This window comes from Cimex lectularius, unplaced genomic scaffold (assembly GCF_000648675.2).
Source record: "Cimex lectularius strain Harlan isolate CLEC.00 unplaced genomic scaffold, Clec_2.1 scaffold203, whole genome shotgun sequence".
NCBI lineage: Eukaryota > Metazoa > Arthropoda > Insecta > Hemiptera > Cimicidae > Cimex > Cimex lectularius.
In genome coordinates, this window is record NW_019392774.1 from 295,735 (window position 1) to 319,528 (window position 23,794).

General features: G+C 33.2%; 3 protein-coding genes across 5 annotated transcripts; 1 reads left to right on the forward strand and 2 right to left on the reverse strand.

Moving 5' to 3' along the window:
- On the reverse strand, nt 1-7,934 carry LOC106672960 (sodium/hydrogen exchanger 8). Of its 2 annotated transcripts, XM_014404819.2 has the most exons (7): nt 6,919-7,934; nt 6,719-6,859; nt 3,957-4,268; nt 3,759-3,901; nt 3,604-3,696; nt 2,495-2,641; nt 1-2,423 (listed from the first exon to the last, which is right to left on the reverse strand). In XM_014404819.2, exons 1-7 carry the CDS (start codon nt 7,874-7,876, stop codon nt 2,316-2,318), a joined length of 1,902 nt encoding a protein of 633 aa, XP_014260305.1. In that variant the 5' UTR covers nt 7,877-7,934; the 3' UTR covers nt 1-2,315. The 2 variants fall into 2 exon arrangements, with proteins under 2 accessions (XP_014260305.1, XP_014260307.1); XM_014404821.2 differs by lacking the exons at nt 1-2,423; nt 2,495-2,641 and adding an exon at nt 3,054-3,256.
- A 129-nt stretch (nt 7,935-8,063) lies between these two features.
- On the forward strand, nt 8,064-12,206 carry LOC106672970 (guanine nucleotide-binding protein subunit beta-like protein 1). 2 transcript variants are annotated; one of them, XM_014404839.2, is made up of 4 exons: nt 8,064-8,218; nt 9,856-9,890; nt 9,993-10,139; nt 10,741-12,206. In XM_014404839.2, the coding sequence occupies exons 3-4, from the start codon at nt 9,993-9,995 to the stop codon at nt 11,524-11,526; spliced, it is 933 nt and encodes a 310-aa protein (XP_014260325.1). In that variant the 5' UTR covers nt 8,064-8,218; nt 9,856-9,890; the 3' UTR covers nt 11,527-12,206. The 2 variants fall into 2 exon arrangements, with proteins under 2 accessions (XP_014260325.1, XP_014260326.1); XM_014404840.2 differs by lacking the exon at nt 9,856-9,890.
- Nucleotides 12,207-15,420: 3,214 nt separating this feature from the next.
- Nucleotides 15,421-16,082, reverse strand: LOC112127177. The gene is made up of 2 exons (XM_024227604.1): nt 15,883-16,082; nt 15,421-15,688 (listed from the first exon to the last, which is right to left on the reverse strand). The coding sequence occupies exons 1-2, from the start codon at nt 15,987-15,989 to the stop codon at nt 15,421-15,423; spliced, it is 375 nt and encodes a 124-aa protein (XP_024083372.1). The 5' UTR covers nt 15,990-16,082.
- Nucleotides 16,083-23,794: the final 7,712 nt, after the last annotated feature.

Consider the following 23,794-nt stretch of genomic DNA (forward strand, 5'->3'; position numbering starts at 1 on the left):
CATTGCCATCTTTCTTAACTCTTTTTTTACATATGATAATGCACTTGAGTAAATGAAGGTACCAAATTTTCATTAAGGGTTGCTTTTTTTTGCATAGCTATCTACTAGCTCGTTCCCACGAATACCATTATGTACTTATACCTGACCAATCAGGATCTTTGTATTTAAGTTCTTGTCCAAATTCCAAAATATTTTTCTAATAATTTCTGCTTCCCTGTTGTGAATTTTGTGATTGGTTATTACCTTGAAGCTAATGTCACTATCAATTCTCAGTTGGATCTTTACGTTGGCTTCAGAATCTCTCTTTTTTTTACTTCTATTTCCATCCGTTGTAATGTCTTCAGGATTGCAAATAATTCAGCCTGATTACTGTTACACCAGGGGGCGAGTTTGTGCATTTCGCTGTTTATATCTGAACCTCTATTCAATATGGCAAAAGCGCAACCCTCGTTTGCTTCACCAATTGTCACTGTCATCTGTAAACACCTATAGAGTAAAATTATCTCCCTCGAAGTTTTAATCCACATTTACAGTTTCTGATGGATGTGGCCATTTTCCAACTGTTAGTGGGATTTCAATTTCGTATGCTGGGAATGTTAGTTCATTGACTGTTTCTTTATCGTGTGGAGTAGACCTTCTATTTCTTTTATTTTCAGGTCGTTTGGAATTATTTGAGCCAGAAATACTTTAGCTTCAAATGATATCGTCCTATATTCCTTAAATACGTGCAGAGCCATTTTCGCTGACCACTTCTCAGTTTTTATATATACATTTTTTTAAATTTTTTTATTAACGCTACAGCCCATACTGGCGGCTGCATATGTATAGGAATTATAGTGCCTTTGTAAATAATTTCAAGAGCTTCATCATCAACCCCCAGTCTATTTTTGCCAAACAACACAGCATGTTAATCAGTCTCTTTTTTTTCTTTTTTGAGGGGGTTGATTGAACACAATTCTTCCTCCTCTGCGACCTAAACAGGTCTATTGTGGAATTATGCGGTGTTACCATGACATTGTTTTATTAAACAAAAGTCCAAGAATTTTTAATTGATTCCGGGGAATTTTTTCCCTCCAATAAGCGTACATCATGGGAGTTGACTTAGACTATCCAGTTATGTGGATAAGTTGAGATTTTTGTGGGTTAAACTGGATCTGGTTTTCATGAACATTCTTCGATTTTTTTAATTGCCTCATTTTCCAATTTTTCAAGTTCAGTTTCTGTTTTGGCAAATATTATTAATACAAGGTCTTTTGCAAAAGCTACTACTTCCATGTCATCAGGGAGTTTGATGTTCAGGAGGGAATTGCGCATTAAATTCCAAAACCCTAGCTCACATCATGACCCTTGAGGGCATCCTTTTTAATTATTCTAATAAATTTTTTGCTATTGTTAAACACGTATGCAAATCTGTTACTAAAATAATCTTTAGATAAGTTGAAGAAGTTTTCAGGACAATTATTTTTACCCAACTGAAGCAAAATTGAATTCCAGCAAGCCGAGTCAAATACGCCTGCAACATCCATTAAGGTTTGGTTTCCTTTTTCCATCTTTTGTTCTTCAAAATGTTTTTAATATAAATTAACTCCTCAGTAGCAAATCTTTGTGGGACAACCAATATTTTCTAGATGGCATAAAGTGTTGATAATATATCCAAAACTGTACTCTATTATAAGAAGCTTTTCAAGTAGCTTTCTGAATAACAAAAGCAAGCTTATTGGTCGATATTTGAAGACATCACTTTCTTACCCAGGTTTGGTAATTATTAAACTCAGCATTATTTTTGATACTTTCCATATTTTTTTTTTTGGAAAGCATCTTCTTCAGAGGCATTTGTTATACAGGTTTTTACATTAAATGTAAGAAACACACATATTTTTGTCCAAATAATTGTTGTGAAGTCTTATTCTCCTGGTGTCTAATAGGCGACTTTGCCTAGGAAGTTTAATTTTTTTTTTTTTTTTAAGAATTACAAACCTTTCCACTTTCACAGAGCAGTAGTGTATAAATTTTCATGTTTGATGCAGACTTTGCAATACAATCATTTTAAATCTGTTGTGTCTATATACATTAGAATGCTAAGTTTATATTTTGTTTTTAAAACTTTGCTATAGAGTAGTAGTAACTATTAAGTTCAGTTCATTGCTACAAACACCCGGGACCCAAGCACCAAAACCAAACTTAACCATAACAGCTATTCACAACCTAAAATGGTAACGTTAAACCTTATTTCAAAAGTTCCCTGAAGGCCCATTACATGATTCCCTATGTGTTCTCTTACAGACCTAGGGCCTCTCAAAGGGGTTCTCTGCTTGTCAGCTTGGTCCTTCTTGTTCTTCGTCAGTCTCATTCGGTGATATCCTAATCGCCTGGTACCACTGGTTTGTCAAATCGGTCATCTGTGACTTGCAATCTTTTAATTCCTTTAAATAAAATAAGAATTAAGAATTAAATTATTTCCAACAAAAACTTACACATATAAAACAAAACGCACTTGCTGGGTGAATCTTCTTGTGAAAAACGGTATGAAATACTTGTAATCCCATTTGGCAAAACCGCGAATCCTCGTTTGAAGGAAGTTCACCTCCATGTTTTCCTCTTCCGTGTACTCGGAGAGATGTTCGGAATCGATCGCTTGTCCCTTTTTGATAAAGAAAATGATATAATATTAACAAGGAATATATTGATGGCAAAGAAGAGGCATAGTACTTCAGAAGAAATACTAATAGCCCATAAGAAAGACAAGTTGAGTACAGGAATGTGAATACAGACATCCAGTACAGACTTGGTAACATGGAAGGACGATGGCCCTCCATGTTTTATGTTGCAACTGGGGGAAATTTACATGTAATTATTTAGGCCCCTTCACCCGGGAACACTTAGGGATCGCATAACTCCAACAAAAACCTTGGGTAAGTAATGGATATCTTTTATCTTTAATTTATTAATCTATTAATTTTATTTAAAATTTATTAATTAATTAATACAAGGGCACAAATTAATCACTGATTTAAAATTATTTTCTTACAGTATTTATTAAGATTAGATTAGATTATACAGAAGCTGGAAACAAAACTAAAATAATATTTAGTTGTTTTGTGATTCACACGTTTTGTTCGTTCAAAATTGAGCGGCTATTAAAACCAGATTTTCATTGGAACATTACATTGGCATGGGATCGGCAGGTTCACTTCTACAATTCATGTCAAGAGACGTGGTTGTAACTCAACCTGATGATAAGCTGCAAGCTTGAAATCTGGATAGATGAAAACAACTGTGAGTATGAACTATTTTTTTAAGAAAGATTAAATTAGGTTAGGTCAGGAATGGTTAATTAGATAGGGTAAGCAGTAGGTAGGATATATATGCAGGCACATCGGATGAAAATAGACTAATTATAATGAGAGCATAAGAGGTAACAGAAGCATCGTACATAGCAGAAAGAGGGACATGAGATTTTGGCTTAAAGTTTAACTTGGGCCTATAAATTTCTGTTTGAATAAAATACCTTTATCGGGACAAATCTACAATATTCACAGTGAAAGAAAGGGAAACTATAGATACCAGGGACTCCAATGGAGCATAGATAATTAACTTAATTACCCATTCTTTTGTTTTGCTGAGGGAAAGCGCTTTTTCTTTACGCTTCCTTCTACTCCTCGTACTCGACATGTGTTTCCTATTTCCTTGTAAAAACTGAAAATAAAATTCAATTAGGTTATTTAAAAAAAGGAAAAAAAATAATACAAGAGGCATACTTTCATAAGAGGCATTGTTGATCCTCCAAAAATCAATGTTGTAACAAGAACTATGATTAATGTTGTAGTTATGATGACATGTCTTGTTTCATCGCTGAAGTCCAAGTGAAGAGAGAGAGCGTATGAAATTGCACCTCTCAACCCTTTAAAATTCGATATTAAAAATATAAAATAAAATAAAATAACAACTCGGCATACCAGAAAACCACATGATGAACATCATTTTTTTCGTGATCTTATGCTCGCGGAATTTATTTACGAGAATGGCGAGAGGGAATATATTGCAGGCTCGGCCGAGCAGGCAGAGGATGAGGCTCCAGATGACGAGAGCCGGCTCGACACGGTGACGGAAGCTGAAAATTGCAAGCCCGAGATAGGCAAAGACGCAAGTTTCCGCGATGAACGACAAAGTACGCATTGTCTGCTGCATCGTGATCTGCGTCACAGTCGATAGGTTGTAATGTGTGTAATGTGACATGACAATCCCGCAGAAGAGAATTGCCATGATACCTAGGAAAATTTTAAGACAGGTTTAAATCATTTGTGAAAAAATTCATAATCAGAGACTGAAGGTGAATATAAATACTTAAACATGCAATAATCATATTTTTTGTTTAATACACAGTACTAATACAAGGAATTCTACATACATATTCAAATTATTATACATGATTTTTCAAAATGAAAAATTTATGTCATTAGATCCATGATCATTCAATAGATACTCCCTTCTGATGATCACTTGAGCTATTGTGACTTTGACTGCTCAGGTCTCAAACTTCTAATTTCAATTCTCATTTATTACACACTTAATTCGTTCTAATGATAACCATTTTATTTAATCTTAAGGATAGGGATAATGATAAAAGAGGGGGACAAAACACCTTCTGCTCCTCGACCTATGTAGATTTGTCGTGCTCCTCTATTTTTATAAATCTTTGGCTAGCCTCAAGTTGTTAATCAACCTCCATATCCTTGCCAGCAGCTCCTTAGTGTAGAATCTTGCTCGAGGCTTTTCCTCTCCTAGTTGCAAGAATCTTATCCTATCACCCCCTATCCAGTGCATGTGCCTTCTTAAGCCGGGAACACACTTACCCAATGCTACGCCATGCAACTCTACCCGATGCAAATCAAAACTCCGATTTTCCATAAAGTTGTATAACCCCCGTGCACATCTACCTGATGCTATGCCATGCTAACCTACCCAACACTCTACGATCCCCTCTGTCCAGATTTTCGTCGGGTCGCATCGAGTACAGTTGAAGACAAAAGAACTGGACACTCATATTTTTATTCAAACCACATGTATTATTGTCGTTATATTAATTACAACATACTTATTTTAATATAAACTAAATTAACTGTGATTAAAAATTAATTAGTTTTTATTTAAAAAATTAATTTTAATGGTTTGGTAGAAAATTAATCAAAACACCGGAATACGATTTTTTGATATAATGAATTTAACTAACAATTCATTGTACTCTATTCGGCGGTACATATACTAAAAATGGAACAATTTATTACACGGTTTTGCTCATAAAATTTAATTAAGAATTTAGTTCATAGTTTTGCTCGTAAAATTACACCATTTTGTCAGGCAGCATCAGAACAGGACACTCATATTTTTTGTAGTTTATTTCAAATTAAGTACATGTAATTTTGTCATTATATCAATTACAACATGTTATTTTAATGTAAACCAAATTAAACGAGATCCAAAATGCATAAGTTTTTATAAACATTGATTAATTATGATGGTTAAGAGTAACTTTATTTAAAACAATTAAGTTTAACAAACAATTTATTAGATGGTTGTGCTCATAAAATGTAACTAACAATTTATTACAAGTTTTTGCTCAAAATAGTGCATTAAGAACAAAAGATGCGTTGCGATTGTGATAATGGTTATTGTGATAAATGCTGTGGTACTGTACGCAACATGTGCTTGCGTCGGATAGATGTGCACTCCCATCAAAACGTGGCAAGGCGTCGGGTAACGTCGCATGGCATAGGATCGGGTGTGCTCCCGGCTTTAGACAGCAGGGCCTTATCAGGAGTCCGACCAGAATCCAGATTCTGTTGCAGTTACCCTCCAGTAATTCAAGTTTAAGGCTTGTGGATGGCACTTATATGAATCTCTTTACGTTCCTCATGCCTGGGGTACAGTTCCACAAGGTTTTAGGCTCATCAAGGATCCATTTTTGGATATCATTTTTTGTGGCAAGATGCTAGGCCACAATAGGGTTCAGGGCCTAGAGAACTGACTTGTTTATTTGCCAACGTATTCACTTTCTCATTGCCTCTATACCCTGATTGCACAGGGACCCATGCCAGAGTCAGGCCGTTGTTGTCACCAACTTCCCTACAATCTCATATGCGTTTTACCTTGAGTGCTGTCTGACTGTCAGAGAAAGTGGCTATCTTCCTGGAATGTGTTCCTACCATTTTTAATTCTCAAGCACAGTGTTCAATTGCTATTTCAGACTGGGAAACTAACATATTTACCTTGGTGCTCTATCACTCAAGCTGCCTCTATATTATTCTCATGTATAAACATTTTATTTAATGTTAGTTAAACAAATTTGCTGAATTTAAGCATTTCATTTAAAAAAATTGAGATAATGATATTTTATTGTACATGTGGTGCATGTTTGGATTTTTGGAAGAATCAGGCCTGTTTTATTGTATGTAATATTGATATATATCTCGTTTGGTATATATTAAGAGTGAAAGTACTTATTAGCATGAATGTGGAGCCTACCGTGGGACCTGACCGAAGTAGGTGATTCTTGTCTCCTAGCTCTAAAAGTCCAAAATGTGCAATTTTGTGCAAAATAAAATTTGAGAATATGCTTCATTACGTTATGAAACCTATACAGATGAATTATAAAGTTTAAAACATGCTGTGCAATAACATGAAAATCCAGCTCTAGTTATAATAAATAGAAGCGGCTTACCAGAAAGATGGATCCCTTCTGCCAAGGCGTATGGTGCATAGGTGAAAACCAACATCATACCAAATTCGAGAGAAGGGTTCTTTCTTAAATCAATATGTTTGTGGAGCAAAGCACTCATCAGAGCAAAGACGACTCCGATCCCTTTAAAAAATTATACAATTTTAGATTTTATTTTTACCCAATAATTACTTATGAATTACCAGCTGAGGCGAAGAACATTAAGCAGAAACGGTTGATTCCAGCTAGGACAGCCTCAGACGAGGACATGGATGTGTTGTTTGACTCAAAAACAGATGTAGTTAAGACGATTGCGATTGCATCATTGAGAATGCTCTCACCGAAGACCAACATGTTTAAAACAGGATCGACATCCAAAGCATGAAATATTGCAACAGTTGCGACAGGATCGACAGCGGAGACTAATGAACCAAAGGCAAAACTCTCCATAAAGCTTAGTTTATACGCTACCTGGGCTAAACCTAAAAAGTAAACTCCTCCTCCTATCACCAATGCGGAGATGGTCGTCCCAGCGATCGCGAATACAAGTATCGAGCCAATGTTCTGAAAAAAATTCCCCTTGTGGAGATTATACCCAGACTCAAATATAATCGGAGGAAGGAGTACAAGAAAGAAAGCTGTAGGAGAGAACGCCTCTTCTTTCCTCCAGTCACCGATGTTCTGATCGGACATGAGGTGTATGATGAGGCCGATCAAAGCGCCGAGAAAGACAATTGCGACGCTTTCAGGCAGGTAGTTGAAATTAGTCATGAGCATGAAATGTATCAGGATTATACCAAGTGCGAGTACGCAGAGGACGAAGAATATAGCCATGGAGCTGTTGTGCTCAGCCTCTGCAGAGCCTTTCTCCGGAAGGACCGGCTCGTTCGGTGCAGCGATGCTTGTGTTGTGCACTGGCTGAGGTGTCGTTGTCTTGTTCTTCGAATCCAGAGCTTTTGTCGTCCCATTTCCTGGCAAACGGGCGACATCGTTTTCAATCCTCTTTGGTTCTGCAGTCGAGCTTATGGACGCCTTCGACGTCGAAATCTTGCTCGAGTTTCCGGCTGAAGCCAAATCCTTATTCATCGCCTTCTCGAGGCTCACGGATGAAAAGCATATAATTAAAAGTATAAAACAATTTAAAAACATCTTTCTTTTCATTTTCGACTAAATAGGAACATCATATGGACAACTGGTCCGGCAGAACACACAACTCAAGCTGTAATGTTATCAGTATCAATCGATTCTATAAAAATATCGATTATTTTTTACATTTGGCCTCGGTAAGTGATGTGTTGTAAACCTTTATGGCACAACAATAACCACTTGACTGATTTTCTTGATTTTAAAGTTCTTACATTTCAACATAAAGTTATCAGTTTGAATAAATTCCTTCTTTTTTTAAACTTTTTCACTTATCAGAAAATCTTTTTTAACCTTCTTTAGGTTCTAAGTTATCAGTCATGTTATTTCATTACTGTAAACAAATGTAAAACTATAATTGTAAGTAAATTTAATATTTTTGTAATTTAAAATAAACACAAAATTCAGATTATCCAATGATTGTCTCAACTACCTTTTTGAAATGTCTGTATTGTGAGGATAAACCTCTAAAATCATAAATGGCATTTCTTGTTTTCACGAGTTAATTATATCCAAACTATTAATTTAATAGTCAAAAAGCTTATACACAACCGGTGATAGTATATATACACTACCAAGGAGGTATACTACCACTATTTTTGTGGTCACTGGTAGAGGACCACTCCTGCATAAACTATCCACAATGGGTCTTGAAGTATAATCGAGGCAAGACCAGACTTAAGTCGAATTATTGCAAATAGCATTAAATATTACACTGAAACAGTGCCAGGAATATTATCTAAATATAAACGCCGCCGAGGCAACGGTGCCATTTTTCAGGATAAAAAATTCAAATGTTACAACTCTAACTCTGCAAAACTAAATATGGAAAAGAGATCTAAATTGAAAGATAAAATAAGTTAAACCTGGAGCTCTTCTATGGTATACAGCTCAAAGATGGCAATATCTATGGCATGGATACAAACAGGCTTAATTATGAATTCCAAAAGGCCCTAAGCATTACCACAACCATCTTACAATCTTATGCCAAGAATCTCAAAGGTACAACATTAATAATACTATCAGATTATCTGGCAGCTCTAAAGGCTCTCTATGTATTCAAAATCATCTAAAAACTGGTCTGGAACTGCTAAAATCCCCTAATAAAAACTGGGAATTAGAAAAAGCCTGATGCTAAGGTGGGTCCATTGTAATGAGGGAATTTTCAGCAATGAGGCAATAGACGTATTAGTTTACGGGAAGGCTTTAAACAGAACAGACCTAAATTGATTTTGTGACAGTAACTATAGTCACATTAATAAAGAACTGGAATTTTTGATAAACTACATTCATATGGTCTTTAGGTCATTACAGGTAACAAGGCACAAATGTGCTAAAAAAAACAAGCCTTGGAACAGCCCATAGGCCCAAGTCCACATTGGGGAATAAACTATAGCCATATTAAAAGAGAATTATAGTCTTGGGTAACTAAAGAACACAACAAATACTGGGAAAAGCCTGACAAGATGAGTAAAAACATACTCGTAAAAACAACCTAATGGAAAGAAAAGAAAGTTGTATACGACATAAAGGAATTTAAAACTCTAACAGGTGTATTTATGGGAAAGTAAATTACTACTTAAAAAAACGAGGCTGACCAATCACCAATGCTGATTATAACTAGAAAAGACAGAGACAACAGAGTTTGCCCTATGCAACTGCCTAGCAATAGATAGGTCTTAAGATTATGATACCTAAGAATGGGGATGGAGGTAGCAAAGTTGGTCAGGATGTCCAACTTGTATTTGGAATGCTAGGAAATGCTAGTTCTGGGTTCAAATCCCAGCAGAGCCCATGGGTTTTTAATTGATAATGGTATGAAAAATGTATTGTAAAGTGGTTTGACCCTCCCTTGTTCAAGACACACAATGAGTTTTTGTAAGTTAAGCCGTTCTGTATAGCAGGAATTTTATTACATGTTTCCTAGGAAAAGCATTTCTGTTCTATATAGACAGTATAGAATTCTGTATTTCAGTAATGAAACAAAAATCTTTCAGGAATCATCAGCAGAGATAAGACACTATAGGCAAAAGTAAGTGCTAAAAGAGGGAAATCCCAACTACTCCAAAAAACTGTGGAAAAAATAAAATACACTAAAATGAGTTTATAAATAAAAATTTACTTGAACTTTCAGATGGTGAAGCCGACAACTCCATCTTCCATTTATTCATTCAGAGGGGGGGAATCTCTCGTGCACTGTCTCCTCCTCGATTTAAATGGTTCCAAGGAGGTCATCTATGTTGGAACTAATGATGGATGTGTGAACATCTGGGATTTGAAGGTTTGGTTTAATATTAATTCTTTTTTGTCATTAAGGTTTATAACAGACTATGAGCTTATTTTTCTTTATACAAATATCAGACTTACACCCGAAGGGCTGTCACTCCCCATTGTGCTGACCTTAGCGTCATCAGGGAGTTCACCTACTCCTTTACATGGCTAGGTCGTTAGTATCGCCTTAAGCCAAATGCCCAGGAGATTGTCGGTTCTCTATCAACGAGGTTAGAGTATCGACAGCTAGGTCATTTCACCCTCAAGCGCATGTAAACTATTATCTAGCCTAATACTACTTAAATTGGACAAATCAGTCGCACAAATAAGTATATTCATGCATGCATTCTGATTAGTTGGAGTAGTACTGTTTATTCCTCCATCGACCTATAAACAGTATTAATAATCTAACCTAAATTAGGGTCGATAAGGTACTTCTATAAATATTCCACCATCGACCCTAAGTACACGCACTATTCAAGGGGCGTTGGTGGAGCTATATTTCACCATCACCCCTCACCACTCATGCTAATAAATACTTGCATTCAAACTGTAATGTTATGTTAATTATAAATATGTGTATAAAAATAAAATATGTGTTATATTTTCAGATTAGTCGGACCATCAACAGTGTGAAAATCAGCAACGAACCTATTTTGGCAGTATTGATAAATGGAAATCACTTTATTACACAGGAGAAGGGCGAATGTATCAAGTTTTGGGATGAGGAAATGAAGTCTGTGATCAAACAGCTTTCTTATGACTATGTTGGATTCTGCAAAATCGTTTCAAGGGGCGATTATCTAGTTTATCCGCTGAGTGAGGGCAGGTTCACCGTGTATAACATTAAAACCGAAGTGAGCAAGGTTGTTGGTTTTAAGTTCAATAAAAAACCAGGTGAAGTTATGTGTTTGTTTTGCCTGGAAAACGATAAAGTGTTGGTGCTTTATGAAGGGGGTTTTTTAGCATTGTGGGATTTTGACGGGGTGAAATTGTCCGAGTGCGAAATCGGTGATACTCCTATGTGCATGGATTTTTGCGAAGCGACGCAGGAAGGCGTCGTGGGCACGAGTGGCTTGACGCTCGTCAAATTCAAACTCGACGAAGGCCTGGACATAGCGAATTCGGCCCAATTGACAAACCCAGGTGTCAGCGCTTTGGCTGTGCATAAATCGGGCAGGATATTCGTTGCGGGCTGTTGGGATGGATCCGTGAAATATTTCAACATGAGTACAATGCAGCTGCTTGCGGTGATCACTAGCCGACCTTCGCCTATTCAATCTTTGGTTTTCTCACATAAGACGCTCTCGCAGTGGGGGCCGGCTGTCGTTTTTGTAGCTGGCCCTGATCAGAAAGTCTCATTGTGCAATCTGTACAGCAAAGAGTTATCTGAATAATTAAAACTCTGAAGATTTTCAACATATAAATCAACTTTTTATATAGAGCCAAGGAGTTACACTCTTCAATTGAGTGGGATTCATCAAGCAGCCTTTGGTCTGTAGGTGGCCATGTGTCAATCACATATGGCATATTCTAAGTCGGCAAGGTTGATCCCTCTTCTACAATTCAAATTCATAAGGATAGACTATCGACTTCGGTTTCTCTGCCAATGAGGGCCAGATCATTGTAGCAGGCCTGAAAGTTTCAACATCTCCCTTACATGCCTCACCCGCCTTTTTTATTCTTCCAGGGTCATGGGTTTAGGTCTTATGATTATTATTATTTACTATAAGTTTGGATGTGTGGAACTAATAAGATGCACATGCTTGCATACTTTTATTAGAGATGGTGCTTCTGCCCCCCTCCCCATCAGTGTTGTGTTTGTAAAATATGCAAAACTACATAACATTTTACAGAATAATACTTTTATTACAGTTAAATATGTAAAATAAATAATTAAATTATGTTAACAATTGCTCACGCATCCATACTTAGAGTAAATAAATTGCCAGTCCGAAAAAGAAGAAGAAGGATTAAATTATTGGTACTGTTTCATAATATGATTAATAAGAACATTTCAATTTCATGTTAACTTTATTTTATTTACTAATTATGTTTTAATTTCATTTTATTAATTTCTTATAAATCCTATAATAAAAAATTCTTTCCAAAATATTATTAAAATGTATGTTCAAAAATAGTAAAGGTAAAAAATAACCAAAAACTGTTATCCAATTGTAATTTTTCCATGTTATTGACATCTTTAATCATCACAAATATTCCACAGAGAGATAAACATTTACTATTTAATATTGTTACGAATATAATATAAAAGTATATAATTTTGTATTGAAGAAAATAGTAGTTTTCTAGAAAAACGCAAAAACCCGAGGAAAAAATTTTTAATATTGAGATAGTATTAAATTATAAAATTCCAAATAGTCAAAACTGGTCCTTTTGCCTCTTTTTGACATTTTTCAAAGTTCCGAATATTTCATTCATTTTTCACCTCCTATTTACTTGGACTAGGCTGAAAAAATATTTTATAACAAATGGAACGATTGACAAATGTAGTCTTGAAATTAAATAACACGAAATAGCGAAAAATGGTCATTTTGCCTCTTTTTGACATTTTTCAGAGTTTAGAATATTTCGTTCATTTTTCACCTCCTATTTACTTGGACTAGGCTGAAAAAATATTGTATAACAAATGGAACAATTGATAAATGTAAATAGTCTTGAAATTAAATAACACGAAATAGCGAAAAATGGTCATTTTGCCTCTTTTTGACATTTTTCAGAGTTTAGAATATTTCGTTCATTTTTCACCTCCTATTTACTTGGACTAGGCTGAAAAAATATTGTATAACAAATGGAACAATTGATAAATGTAAATAGTCTTGAAATTAAATAACACGAAATAGCGAAAAATGGTCATTTTGCCTCTTTTTGACATTTTTCAGAGTTTAGAATATTTCGTTCATTTTTCACCTCCTATTTACTTGGACTAGGCTGAAAAAATATTGTATAACAAATGGAACAATTGGCAAATGTAAAAAGTCTTAAAATTAAATAACACGAAATAGAGAAAAATGGTCATTTTGCCTCTATTTGCCTTTTTCCAGAGTTATCGATATTTGATTCATATTTCGCGTTCTATTAACTTGGATTAGGTTCAAAAAAAAGTTTATAACAAATAGAATGATTGACAAATGTATAAAATCCTGACATTAGAAAATTCGAAAAAACCAAAACTCCTCCTTTTGCCTCTATTTGCTATTTTCCAGAGTTATCGATATTTGATTCATTTTTCACCTCTTAATAACCTGGACCAGGCTGAAAAAACAGTTTATAACAAATGGAAATATTGATAAATGTAACAAGTCCTGAAATTAGAAAATTCGAAAAAGCTAAAACTGTTCCTTTTTCCTCTATTTGCCTTTTTCCCGAGTTATCGATATTTGATTCATATTTCACGTTCTATTAACTTGAACGAGGGCCAAAAAAACAGTTTTTAACAAATGGAAGGATTGACAAATATAACAAATCCTGAAATTAGAAAAAGTCAAAACTCATCCTTTTGCCTCTATTTGCCATTTGTATCTTTCGATGGAAAACGAATTATGCTCGTAGGACACGTTGTCTTGAAAATTGAAATTGAAAGAAATTTTCCGCTAAGTGTCTCCTTGTTAAGATCCGTCTGTTCATCTTGTTGTTGATATACTATCACCATAAAAAAGGAAGCACAGATACCGTTCCCGTGTTGAACCCAGACGGTTCGAGAGGGGTCTCTTCGGAGAAACTCTCCGCACCCGTAGATCAACACCACTGGGATCACACCCAACAAACATTTTTTTCCAATCTTTTCTTGTCCTCGCGGAGGACACCTCTTACTCCGATCGTCCATCTCGAACTTCGAACACAGTGCCCTCCGGGTCAGGATCTTGCAGGCCGCGAATTGCTTCCTTCTTCTCGTCTCGGTTTGTCCCGCCACTATTTAAGTTTTATTAAATTTATTCCGAGAGAAGAAAAAATGTAATTTAAAAAAAAAAATTAGAATTTTTCCGACCCCTAACATTGAAAATGCTAGTTTTCCATCAGTTTTCGAGACGGGAGGTCCCAAAACCGGATAGGTGAACAGCTGTGTCGTCACAAATATTAACTTTATTCTACTTTTGTCGCCATTGTGCCGACGGCGTCTTTGCGGATTAATCCTTAGGATTGTTACAAAAAGCCGAAACGCTTTCGACAGAGAAAAGAAGCCAGAATAAGCGGACAAAAGACGACCATAAGGCGTAAACACTTTTTTTTTTTTGGTTGTTAATGGTTCGATTTGTATAGAAAATCGGGCAAGAGTATTCTTTTGTTTGAACTTTTACTTTCGCGTTCTTCTATACTTCTTCTTCAGCTGGCCCTTTTGTCGTCATTTAAACACCGAATTAACATTAAATAGTTGCGTTTATAAAAGTGGAAAATAGTCTTTTCTCTAACAAGGTGAAATGAGTTGGTGGCATTTTTTCTCAGCAGAACAAAAATCCGTTTTATAATACAAATAATGAATTAAAAATAAAGTAGAACATAAAGTAAGAAAATAATTTTATTAAGTTAAACAATATTGCACATTGTCATTGTTATTAAAAAATAAATACAAAAATAATATACACAGTATATACAGAGTGATGTACTAGTTATTGCACCTTGTCATTGGTATAAAAAAATAAATACATGAATAATATACAAGTTATATATACAGAATGGCGTATTTGGCTAGAATCTGAGACTTTTCTGTCGATGAATCTGCTTCTGGATCTGCCTGTTGACTTTGGCCTCGATGCTTTCCTCTACTTCAACAACTTCAAGACACTCGTCCGACAGACAAAACAAGCGAGAATATGCGAGGCAAGATGACAATGAACGATCAAAAGAGAGTTTAATGTTTATCTAATAAACGCCGACATAAAAACGGGAAGATTATTTTGTCTTCGCGTTCTTTTGTTGCCCCGTTCTTCAGCCTGACCTTTGGTCAGCGTTCTTATTCACAAAAATCAAAGTTAAATATCGAAATTTTAAATAATTTTTAAAACAAGCGTATCAACAAATCTCTCACGATTTAATAGTGACACATAAATATATACATATCTGGCACTTCTGACAAACAGAGAGCCAGTAAAATCTTTTCAAACTGTAAAAATAAGTATGGAAATTAAAATAAAACAGAATAATAATAATTATTTAATAATTGTATTGCACAATGTCATTATGAAAAATATAAGAATAAATATATTAAAAAATATAAATATACAGAATGTACAGTGTTAAATATGTTACTTTTGTGACTTAGGGTAAATTTTTCATCGTCCTCTTGGATTTTGATCTTGGAACCCTTCGTTCTGCCTGGCTGACACGGCTTCCTCGGTGATGGTTTCCAGAATTTCCACCACTTTACCTTGAAATTGAAAATACTGTTTTTTCCCTTGTACTCTCTTTGCAGGACGTCTGCGGGAAGGGCGACGAACAGAGGAGATGCTCAAGCATGTGGAAAGTCTGTCGATGCTGGGTGGAGTCGAGTAAGGCCGATCCTTTTGCATCCCTTGTGCCTCTTGATTCTTTCTCGTTTGCCTGGAAAAAAAATTAAATAAATTAGCATGTCATTAAATAATTTCCAATTATTGCAAGAAAACAGGGTTGAATAATAAGAAAGTTCATTTTTAACCCTCATATGAAAAAAGACCATATAGAACAAAAAGTGGCCAATTTCTTTTTAAAATTACACAATAAATTCAACAGACCAAATGGTAATGACAAAAATTTACCTTTCTCTCCAAAGAGTCTTCAGGTGGAAGGTGCCGAACGTGTACAACAGCATACACAAATAAAACATGTTCACGGTGAAGTGTGTCAAATTGGCGATGATATTCATGATGTCCAGGTTTGCAGGTGCGAGATTCAAGTGCAAAATGTGGCCCTCGAAGCACTTCCGGGGCTTTATATCAACGGAGAGATGAGCCTTTGGACTTTCTTACCTGAGCCACCCCTAACGGCGAGAAAGTGTTTCATTGATTGCAAACGAGCCGTTTTACGGAAATAAAATTTGATAAAGAGAAAGGACAAATAATATTATTTCACAATTATAATTAACTTTTAATTATCAAATTACTAATAATATACATTAAAAAAAAGAAATTTCAACAGACCTTTTGTCCGCCTTCTTCACGGCGTGTATGAATAAATCAAATCGTATCATGAATGAGAAAGGATAAATAATATTAATTCATAATTGTAATTAACGTTATAATTATTAAGTTGCTGGTAAATTTGCAGAAAAAATTAAATTTCTGTAATAATTACAGACGAACAATTCTCAATATTGATGTTTAAAAATCATAATTCATAACTTCACTAGTTTTCGTGGTCGCTTGCCCAATCAATATATTTCAATTAATTAAGGTTTTTAGTTGAGTTAAAAAAGTCAGTGTCCGAGTGGATCGAGGTCACGAGAGCTCATGTGGTAGAGTAGCGGGTGTATCAAGCCGAAGATCGTGGGTTCGAATCCCGCTCGTGACACTGACTTTTTTATCTCGACTAAAAATCTTAATTAATTGAAATAATTCATAACCATTAATATTTATTTCTGTTTAAATATTAAATTGTAATTATTAAGACTTATTTTTAAAGAAATCAGACTAGTACTGCGTAATATGCGGATCAGGATTACAGAAGATTTTCAAACTAAACGTAATATATTACGTTTTTCCATTTTTCACTTATAAAGATTAAATTTTTTAATTTGTTTAAAAAAATTCCCAATTTGTTTACTAAGGATTAAAAAAACATTTTTGTTTAACATACAGGACTACTCTTGTTACAATATCTGCCAGTCGATTCTACATTCAAAATGGAACCAAAAAGTCCTACTTAACTAAGGTCCGAATCTCAAAGGTTTAGAAGTTATTTCACGTTTTTTCATTTTTTTAAGATTTCACGACCTTGCTTCAAATAAACAATGATAACTTCAAAACTGAACGGTTTTAGACAAATCTTTTACAAATTTTTAGGCTTCTTTAACTTGCTACAAATAATATAAAATTTTTAATCTTTTTAACTTCTTATCTTTAAAAAACCCATCTAGTTTTATCATATTTTCGAAATTGTTTATTGGCTTGTTCTTTTATTCTTCTCGCTGGGCCTTTTCTAGGGTAACGGTATGTTGTTTACGTTTTTGCTCGAATCAAAGTCCACCATTATCTACAGGAGTGAAAGACTCAATTAAAACTGGACTAAGTTAAAAACAACCCTTCGACTACCTGAGTGAGATTTGGAAAAAAAAGTTCAACTTATCAAAAGTCAGATCTTTTATTATAATTAATTTTTCTCCTAGCTGTACTACTTCAAAATTAATACACAACCAAAATTTTATTAAATTTATATATATGAAATAATTGAAATAATTATTTACACAATCATATAAAATCATGTTAAAAAAAATACAACGCTGCACATAAAAATCCTATTCATTTAGCCTTTTCGAGGTTTTTCTATTAGAGAACAACTTCAATTTAAATAAATTTGTAAAAAATTATATAATTTGTAATGAGGAAACTTAAAATAAGATGGTTTAATTTACGATGGTGAAAAGTTGGCAAGTTGGCCAAGTTAATTTTGGAAATTGACTTAATTAACGTTATTTAAACTTTTAACACAATTCCATCAAAACTTGGTCTACTGTATTGAATTATATTTTTCTTTTCACCAATTTATTGATATTTCTTCAATGCGTTTTGAAATTTGACTGTACAACTAGTGAGAATATCTGTCTGTATAACGAAAAAATAATTTATTTAGTTTTTAGATTATTGCTCTTAATTAACAAATAGTTTTTTAACTACAAATAAAATTTTCACTTTTCAAATTTAGAAATTAAATAATTTATTGTGTAAACATATATTTTTAATTTTTATTTAAACAAATCCAGGTTTATTATTATATTCCTAGTTTCTTTATTTTCACACGAAATCATTAACGCAACGTGTTTAACACAATGCATTCTATATATTTATAATTCACTAATTTCGTGGTCCACTTGGCCAATTAATACATTACAATTAATTAAGGTTTTTAGTTGAGATGAAAAAACGTTAATGGCAAAAGGAGGGAAAACTCATAAGGTGGGATTGAGATGGGGAGTTGATGTCCGAGTGGATCGAGGTCGAGATTGCTCAAGTGGTAGACCAGCGGCGTATCTAGCCGAAGGTCGTGGGTTCGAATCCCTCTCGTGCCATTAACTTTTTTTCATCTCAACTAAAAACCTTAATTAATTGTAATATATTTATAATCTTTATATGTGTATATGTATTCATACATAAATATTTAATAAAAAATATAAAATAATAATCCTAGTAAATTATATCCTAATGAATTGATTTTTCTAATGTACATTTTATTTTATTTTTCAATGGTTATTTATTTCCAGAGTTTAATAAACTTTTGCTTCTGTTTTCCTGAAAAACCTTTCGGCAATTCGTTCCAACCCTAAATCGTATGAGAATCGTTAAATTAAATTGTTAAAATTTTGCAGTGATAATGAATCTTTATAAAAATAATTATGCTTTAAGTGATGAGTAAAAGTATAATTGGCAACTTATATAAGTTCACAAATAAATATTTATGTAATCAAGATAAAATAAACCGAATATTCGCGATAACTTTAGAAATATTGTAAGCTTCGACGTCTTTCTTAATAAATCTGAAGCATAAAAACAGATTGGCGGGTTTTTAAGCTAGAAATAATAAATATTTTGTAATTAATTAAGTGATAAATAATATAAAGTAGATTCACTAGTTTTCGTGGTCCGCTTGACCAATTAATATCTTTCAATTAATTAAGGTTTTTAGTTGAGATAAAAAAGTCAGTGTAACAAGAGGGATTCGAACGCACGATCTTCGGCTAGATACGCCGCTGCTCTTCTACCACTTGAGCTATCGTGACCTCGATCCACTCGGACTAACTAAAAAACACTAACTGAAAGATGGGAAAAAGAAGTGAAAATTCGAGAGGTGAGGTTGAGATGGTAAGTTAGTGTTAATTGGTCAAACGGGCCACGAAAACTAGTGAATCTACTTTATATTATTTATCACGTGTACGTAAAAGAAAAACCTGCGAAAATAAGTGGACCTTAGAATGCTTACGAATTTTAACCCAACGCCATAGGTATATCTATTAGTCAAGAAAAAGGGCAATCTTAAAATGGAAAGTGCTGTCCATCTGAATTGAACATTCTGAATTTTGACTGTTTAGCAAGTGATTACTAAATATGTTACGTTCGCGTCTTAAGTTGAGGAAAATGACAAAAAATAATTTTGCTAACATTTAAGACATTTTTTTTTTCTAGCTTGTCTAATGTTTGGAATATTTTTAAGTACATCCACGGAGTTTAGTGAACGCAGGAAGAATGTTGTTTACGCCAAAAGTCAAAGGGTTTAATTTAATCCTCAAAGATAAGTAGACAATGGGCACGGGGCGCATCAAAACAACCCTTCCGCTACCTGCTCAAGTTGTTTTGATAGCTCACCAAATATTTTATCTGGGCTTTTATTGCCAATTTCACAAAAAAATAAAAAAATATTTTAATCAATAGTCAAAAATAAAACTGTTTCGTTAAATTGGTTAAATAATTGGGTAAAGAACGTGAACAGAAGGGCCACCTGAAGATCCGGGTGACTGAAGAACGTTAATACCAATTTTAAAAAAATTAATTATTCTTTCTATGTAAGGTCCTAGTTGAGATAAAAAAGTCAATGTCACGAGCGGGATTCGAACCTACGACCTTCGGCTAAATACGCTGCTGCTCTATGATTGATAACTATTTTGTTTTCTTTTAAATTCATATCCTATGAGTTAATCATTGGCAAATATTTCTTGGTTTTCTTTTAAAATAATACCGTTTGAGTTAATGATTAACAGCTATTTTTGGTTTTCTTTTAAATTCATACCCAGTAAGTCGATAATTGATTGATTTTTTAAGGTTTTTTGCCTCTTTGGTCTATTTCTAACGTTTTTATTATTTTTTAGTATATCCATGGAGTTTAGTGAACCGCTGGAAGAATGTTGTTTACGCCAAAGTCAAAGGATTTAATTTAATCCTCAAAGATAAGTAGACAATGTGCACGGGGCGCATCAAAACAATCCTTCCGCTACCTGCTCAAGTTGTTTTGGTAGTAAACGTAGTAACTTTTTATCTGGGCTTTTATTGCCATTTTTAAAATATATAATGGAATCATTTTTATTTTAATCAAAATTTAAAATATTAACTATTTAAACTGTTTTGTATCGGCCAAAGAACCGGACGACAGAAGAACGTTAATACAACTAAATTTTCTTCCTCCACTATTTACTGTAAAACTTTGCTTTTAAATATAATGGAAACATTATTATTTTAATCAAAAATTAAAACGAAAATATCAACTATTTTAACTGTTTTGTTAATTAATTGCCGTGAAAAACGCGGACAAAAGGGACGGCCAAAGAACCGGGCGACAAAAGAATGTTAATACCAAAGTTCATAGAAACTCAATTTTCTTTCTCCACTATTTACTGTACAAATTTGCTTTTAATTTTTTTTAAAAGTAAAATCGATAATTATTTTTTGTTTGAATATTTTTAACTAACCAAAATGAAAATACAGCTGTTTTTCTGTTTTCATTATTTTCCGTTCTATGGCTTCACCGGCGTTTGTATGTATACACATGATAAANTGCAATACCGTCGACAACGGATAAAATCTCGAGGAGTTACGAATTTTTAAGCGAAACATCGGGAAAAAATGTATTCTTATGTTGACCAAAAATCTACATAACTAATTTGTAAAATATACTAATTAAACAACGTATATTGTAAGCGTATAAGCCGCTATGATTAACAGTATCAATGTATTTTACTTCAAACTGTTTTACGCATTCCGTTTATGGTTTAAATTTAGATTTTTAGTTGATAATTGAACAGATTTTTTTAATATGTTCTATTATTATTATTTGTAAACGCATCCAAGGAGTTTATTGAACTGCTGGAAGGATGTTGTTTACGCTCTAAATGAAAGGGTTTAGTTTAATCCCCAAAGATAAGTAGACAATGGGCACGGATCGCGTCGAAAACAACCCTTCCGCTACCTGCTCATAACTGTAGTTGTAGTAGTATGCAATAGTAAACAACACTTTCTCCGGGCTTTCCACATTTCGTGAAATGTAACAAAATCATTTTTTATTTTACCTCAAAAACTTTTTTTTTTAAATAATTGACAATGAAATTGTCGAATTTTTCAAATTGTCAAATAAATAGGAAATTATAACGTTTTCGTATTATTAAAGGGGTATATAGATTATATATTATTTTTCATCCGTAATTTAATAACTAAAAAGTGTTTTTGAAAGAAATTGCCAATATTATAATAGAAATATATTATTCAAAATTTCCATATTGAGTTTTATATAATCAAAAGGCCATGTTTATTTTGTACCTCTAATTTTTTAACTAAAATAAAATAATAATTGTAAAAGAGTAGCAAATACAACATTATAAAAATTTACACGTGAAACTTCATCCAAAAATTTAATTTTAATGATTATTCGGAGATCGTGAGATGCGGTCTCGTGTAACGTAGGTTTAAGAAAAACATTTTCTTTATCGCCCAACGTTTCGATCTTTATTGAGACCATCTTCAGGGCCTGGGATTTATAAATATTGTTTAAATTTTACAAATACATGTAAGATGTGAAAAAATGAATTTAATGCTAGAAAATTTTAGATTGAAAAAAAATGAATTTATACAATGCTAGAAAATTTTAGATTGAAAAAAAAAATGAATTTATACAATGCTAGAAAATTTTAGATTGAAAAAAAAATGAATTTATACAATGCTAGAAAATTTTAGATTAAAAAAAATGAATTTATACAATGCTAGAAAATTTTAGATTGAAATTTTTTTTTTATAATTTCCTACTTATTTCACAATTTAAAAAATTCGACAATTTCATTATCAATTATTAAAAAAAAAAAAAAAAGGTTTTTGAAGTAAAATAAAAAATGGTTTTGTTATATTTCACGAAATGTGGAAAGCCCGGAGAAAGTGTTGTTTACTATTGCATACTACTACAACTAGTTATGAGCAGGTAGCGGAAGGGTTGTTTTCAACGCGATCCGTGCCCATTGTCTACTTATCTTTGGGGATTAAACTAAACCCTTTCATTTAGAGCATAAACAACATCCTTCCAGCAGTTCAATAAACTCCTTGGATGCATTTACAAATAATAAAAATTAAACATATAAAAAAATCTGTTCAATTATCAAGCAAAAACTCTAAATTTAAACCATGAACGTATTGTGTAAAATAATTTGAAGTAAAATACATTGATACTGTTAATAATTCTGACTTATACTCTTACAATATACATTGTTTAATTAGTATATTTTACAAATTAGCTATGTGTCTCAAATGATCTCTGGTCAAATTTCAAATTAAATAAACACAATCAGACTTTTCTTTCTACAATCTATTTTTGTAACATTTGGCTTTGTGTTTATACTTTTATATAATCATTTTGGTGAATAAAATGTATTCGATATTGAAATACATCCAAGGAGTTTATCGAACTCAGAGAGTATGTTAGTTATGCAATGAAAGGGTACAATGTACCTTCGGCAGACAGTTTAATAATCAATGCTGTATAAGAATTGTTTTTGTTTTAATTTCTGTTATAATTTATTAGGAAAATTTATTTTTGTTTATGTAAATAAAATTCTTTTTTTCGCATTATTATTATTATTATTATTATTTTGGCTTTATGCTGAGGCGCAACTGCCATGCCAACATTACATTTATATTTGGTGATTAGTGACCGTTAATCGTTATTTATTTAGAAATCGTGAGATGCGGTGTGGTGTGATGTAGGTTTCAGAAAAACATTTTCTTTATCGTACCAATGTTTCGATCTTTGTTGAGATCATCTTCAGGGCCTGGGATTTACAAACATTGTTTATATATTACTATTACATTTTGGATGTGGAAAAGTGCAATGCAAAATAAAACAATATATTTTGCATTGTATAAATTCACTTTTCAAAATGTAATAGTAATATATAAACAATGTTTGTAAATCCCAGGCCCTGAAGATGATCTCAATAAAGATCGAAACGTTGGCACGATAAAGAAAATGTTTTTCTGAAACCTACATCACACCAGACCGCATCTCACGATTTCTAAATAAATTACATTTATAGTTTCTCTCATTCATTCAAGGGTAAAATGTTATACATAAAGACGAGAGTGGACAATTAAAGAAAACAAGGTTTGGAATAAAACAAAAAAACTTTTTTTTTAAATTACAAAATTAGTAATCATAAACAATAATTGAAGGCAGGTCGTACAGGATTATTATTCTGTCGCCCAGTTCTTCAGCCGGCCCTTTTGTCGGCGTTCTTCATCGCAATTATTCAACAGATGAACATTAAGTATTTGCATTTTTTACCAGAATTTGGTGTGAAATAGGTTAGGATAATTCCTTGAATATTTGGCTGTTTTGTGAAACGGAACTTATTTTATACTAAAAGTAAGAATTGGAAAATAACGCAGAAGATAAAATTTGATAATAAATTTATTAAGCTATACAATATTGCACATTGTCATTGGTACTAAAAATATTTATATATAAATAATTTACACAATATACACTCGC

Bases quoted from the DNA above. Each gene is read 5' to 3' on its own strand.
- LOC106672960 (XM_014404819.2), bottom strand. From the start codon at position 7,876: ATGAAAAGAAAGATGTTTTTAAATTGTTTTATACTTTTAATTATATGC. The intron at 3,902-3,956 runs GTATGCCGAGTT...CGAATTTTAAAG, and splicing joins GTTCATCATGTGGTTTTCTG to GGTTGAGAGGTGCAATTTCA. The intron at 2,424-2,494 runs GTGCGTTTTGTT...TTTTATTTAAAG, and splicing joins CAAGAAGATTCACCCAGCAA to GAATTAAAAGATTGCAAGTC.
- LOC106672970 (XM_014404839.2), top strand. From the start codon at position 9,993: ATGGTGAAGCCGACAACTCCATCTTCCATTTATTCATTCAGAGGGGGG. The intron at 10,140-10,740 runs GTTTGGTTTAAT...TTATATTTTCAG, and splicing joins TGAACATCTGGGATTTGAAG to ATTAGTCGGACCATCAACAG.
- LOC112127177 (XM_024227604.1), bottom strand. From the start codon at position 15,989: ATGAATATCATCGCCAATTTGACACACTTCACCGTGAACATGTTTTAT. The intron at 15,689-15,882 runs GTAAATTTTTGT...TTTTTTTTCCAG, and splicing joins AAGACTCTTTGGAGAGAAAG to GCAAACGAGAAAGAATCAAG.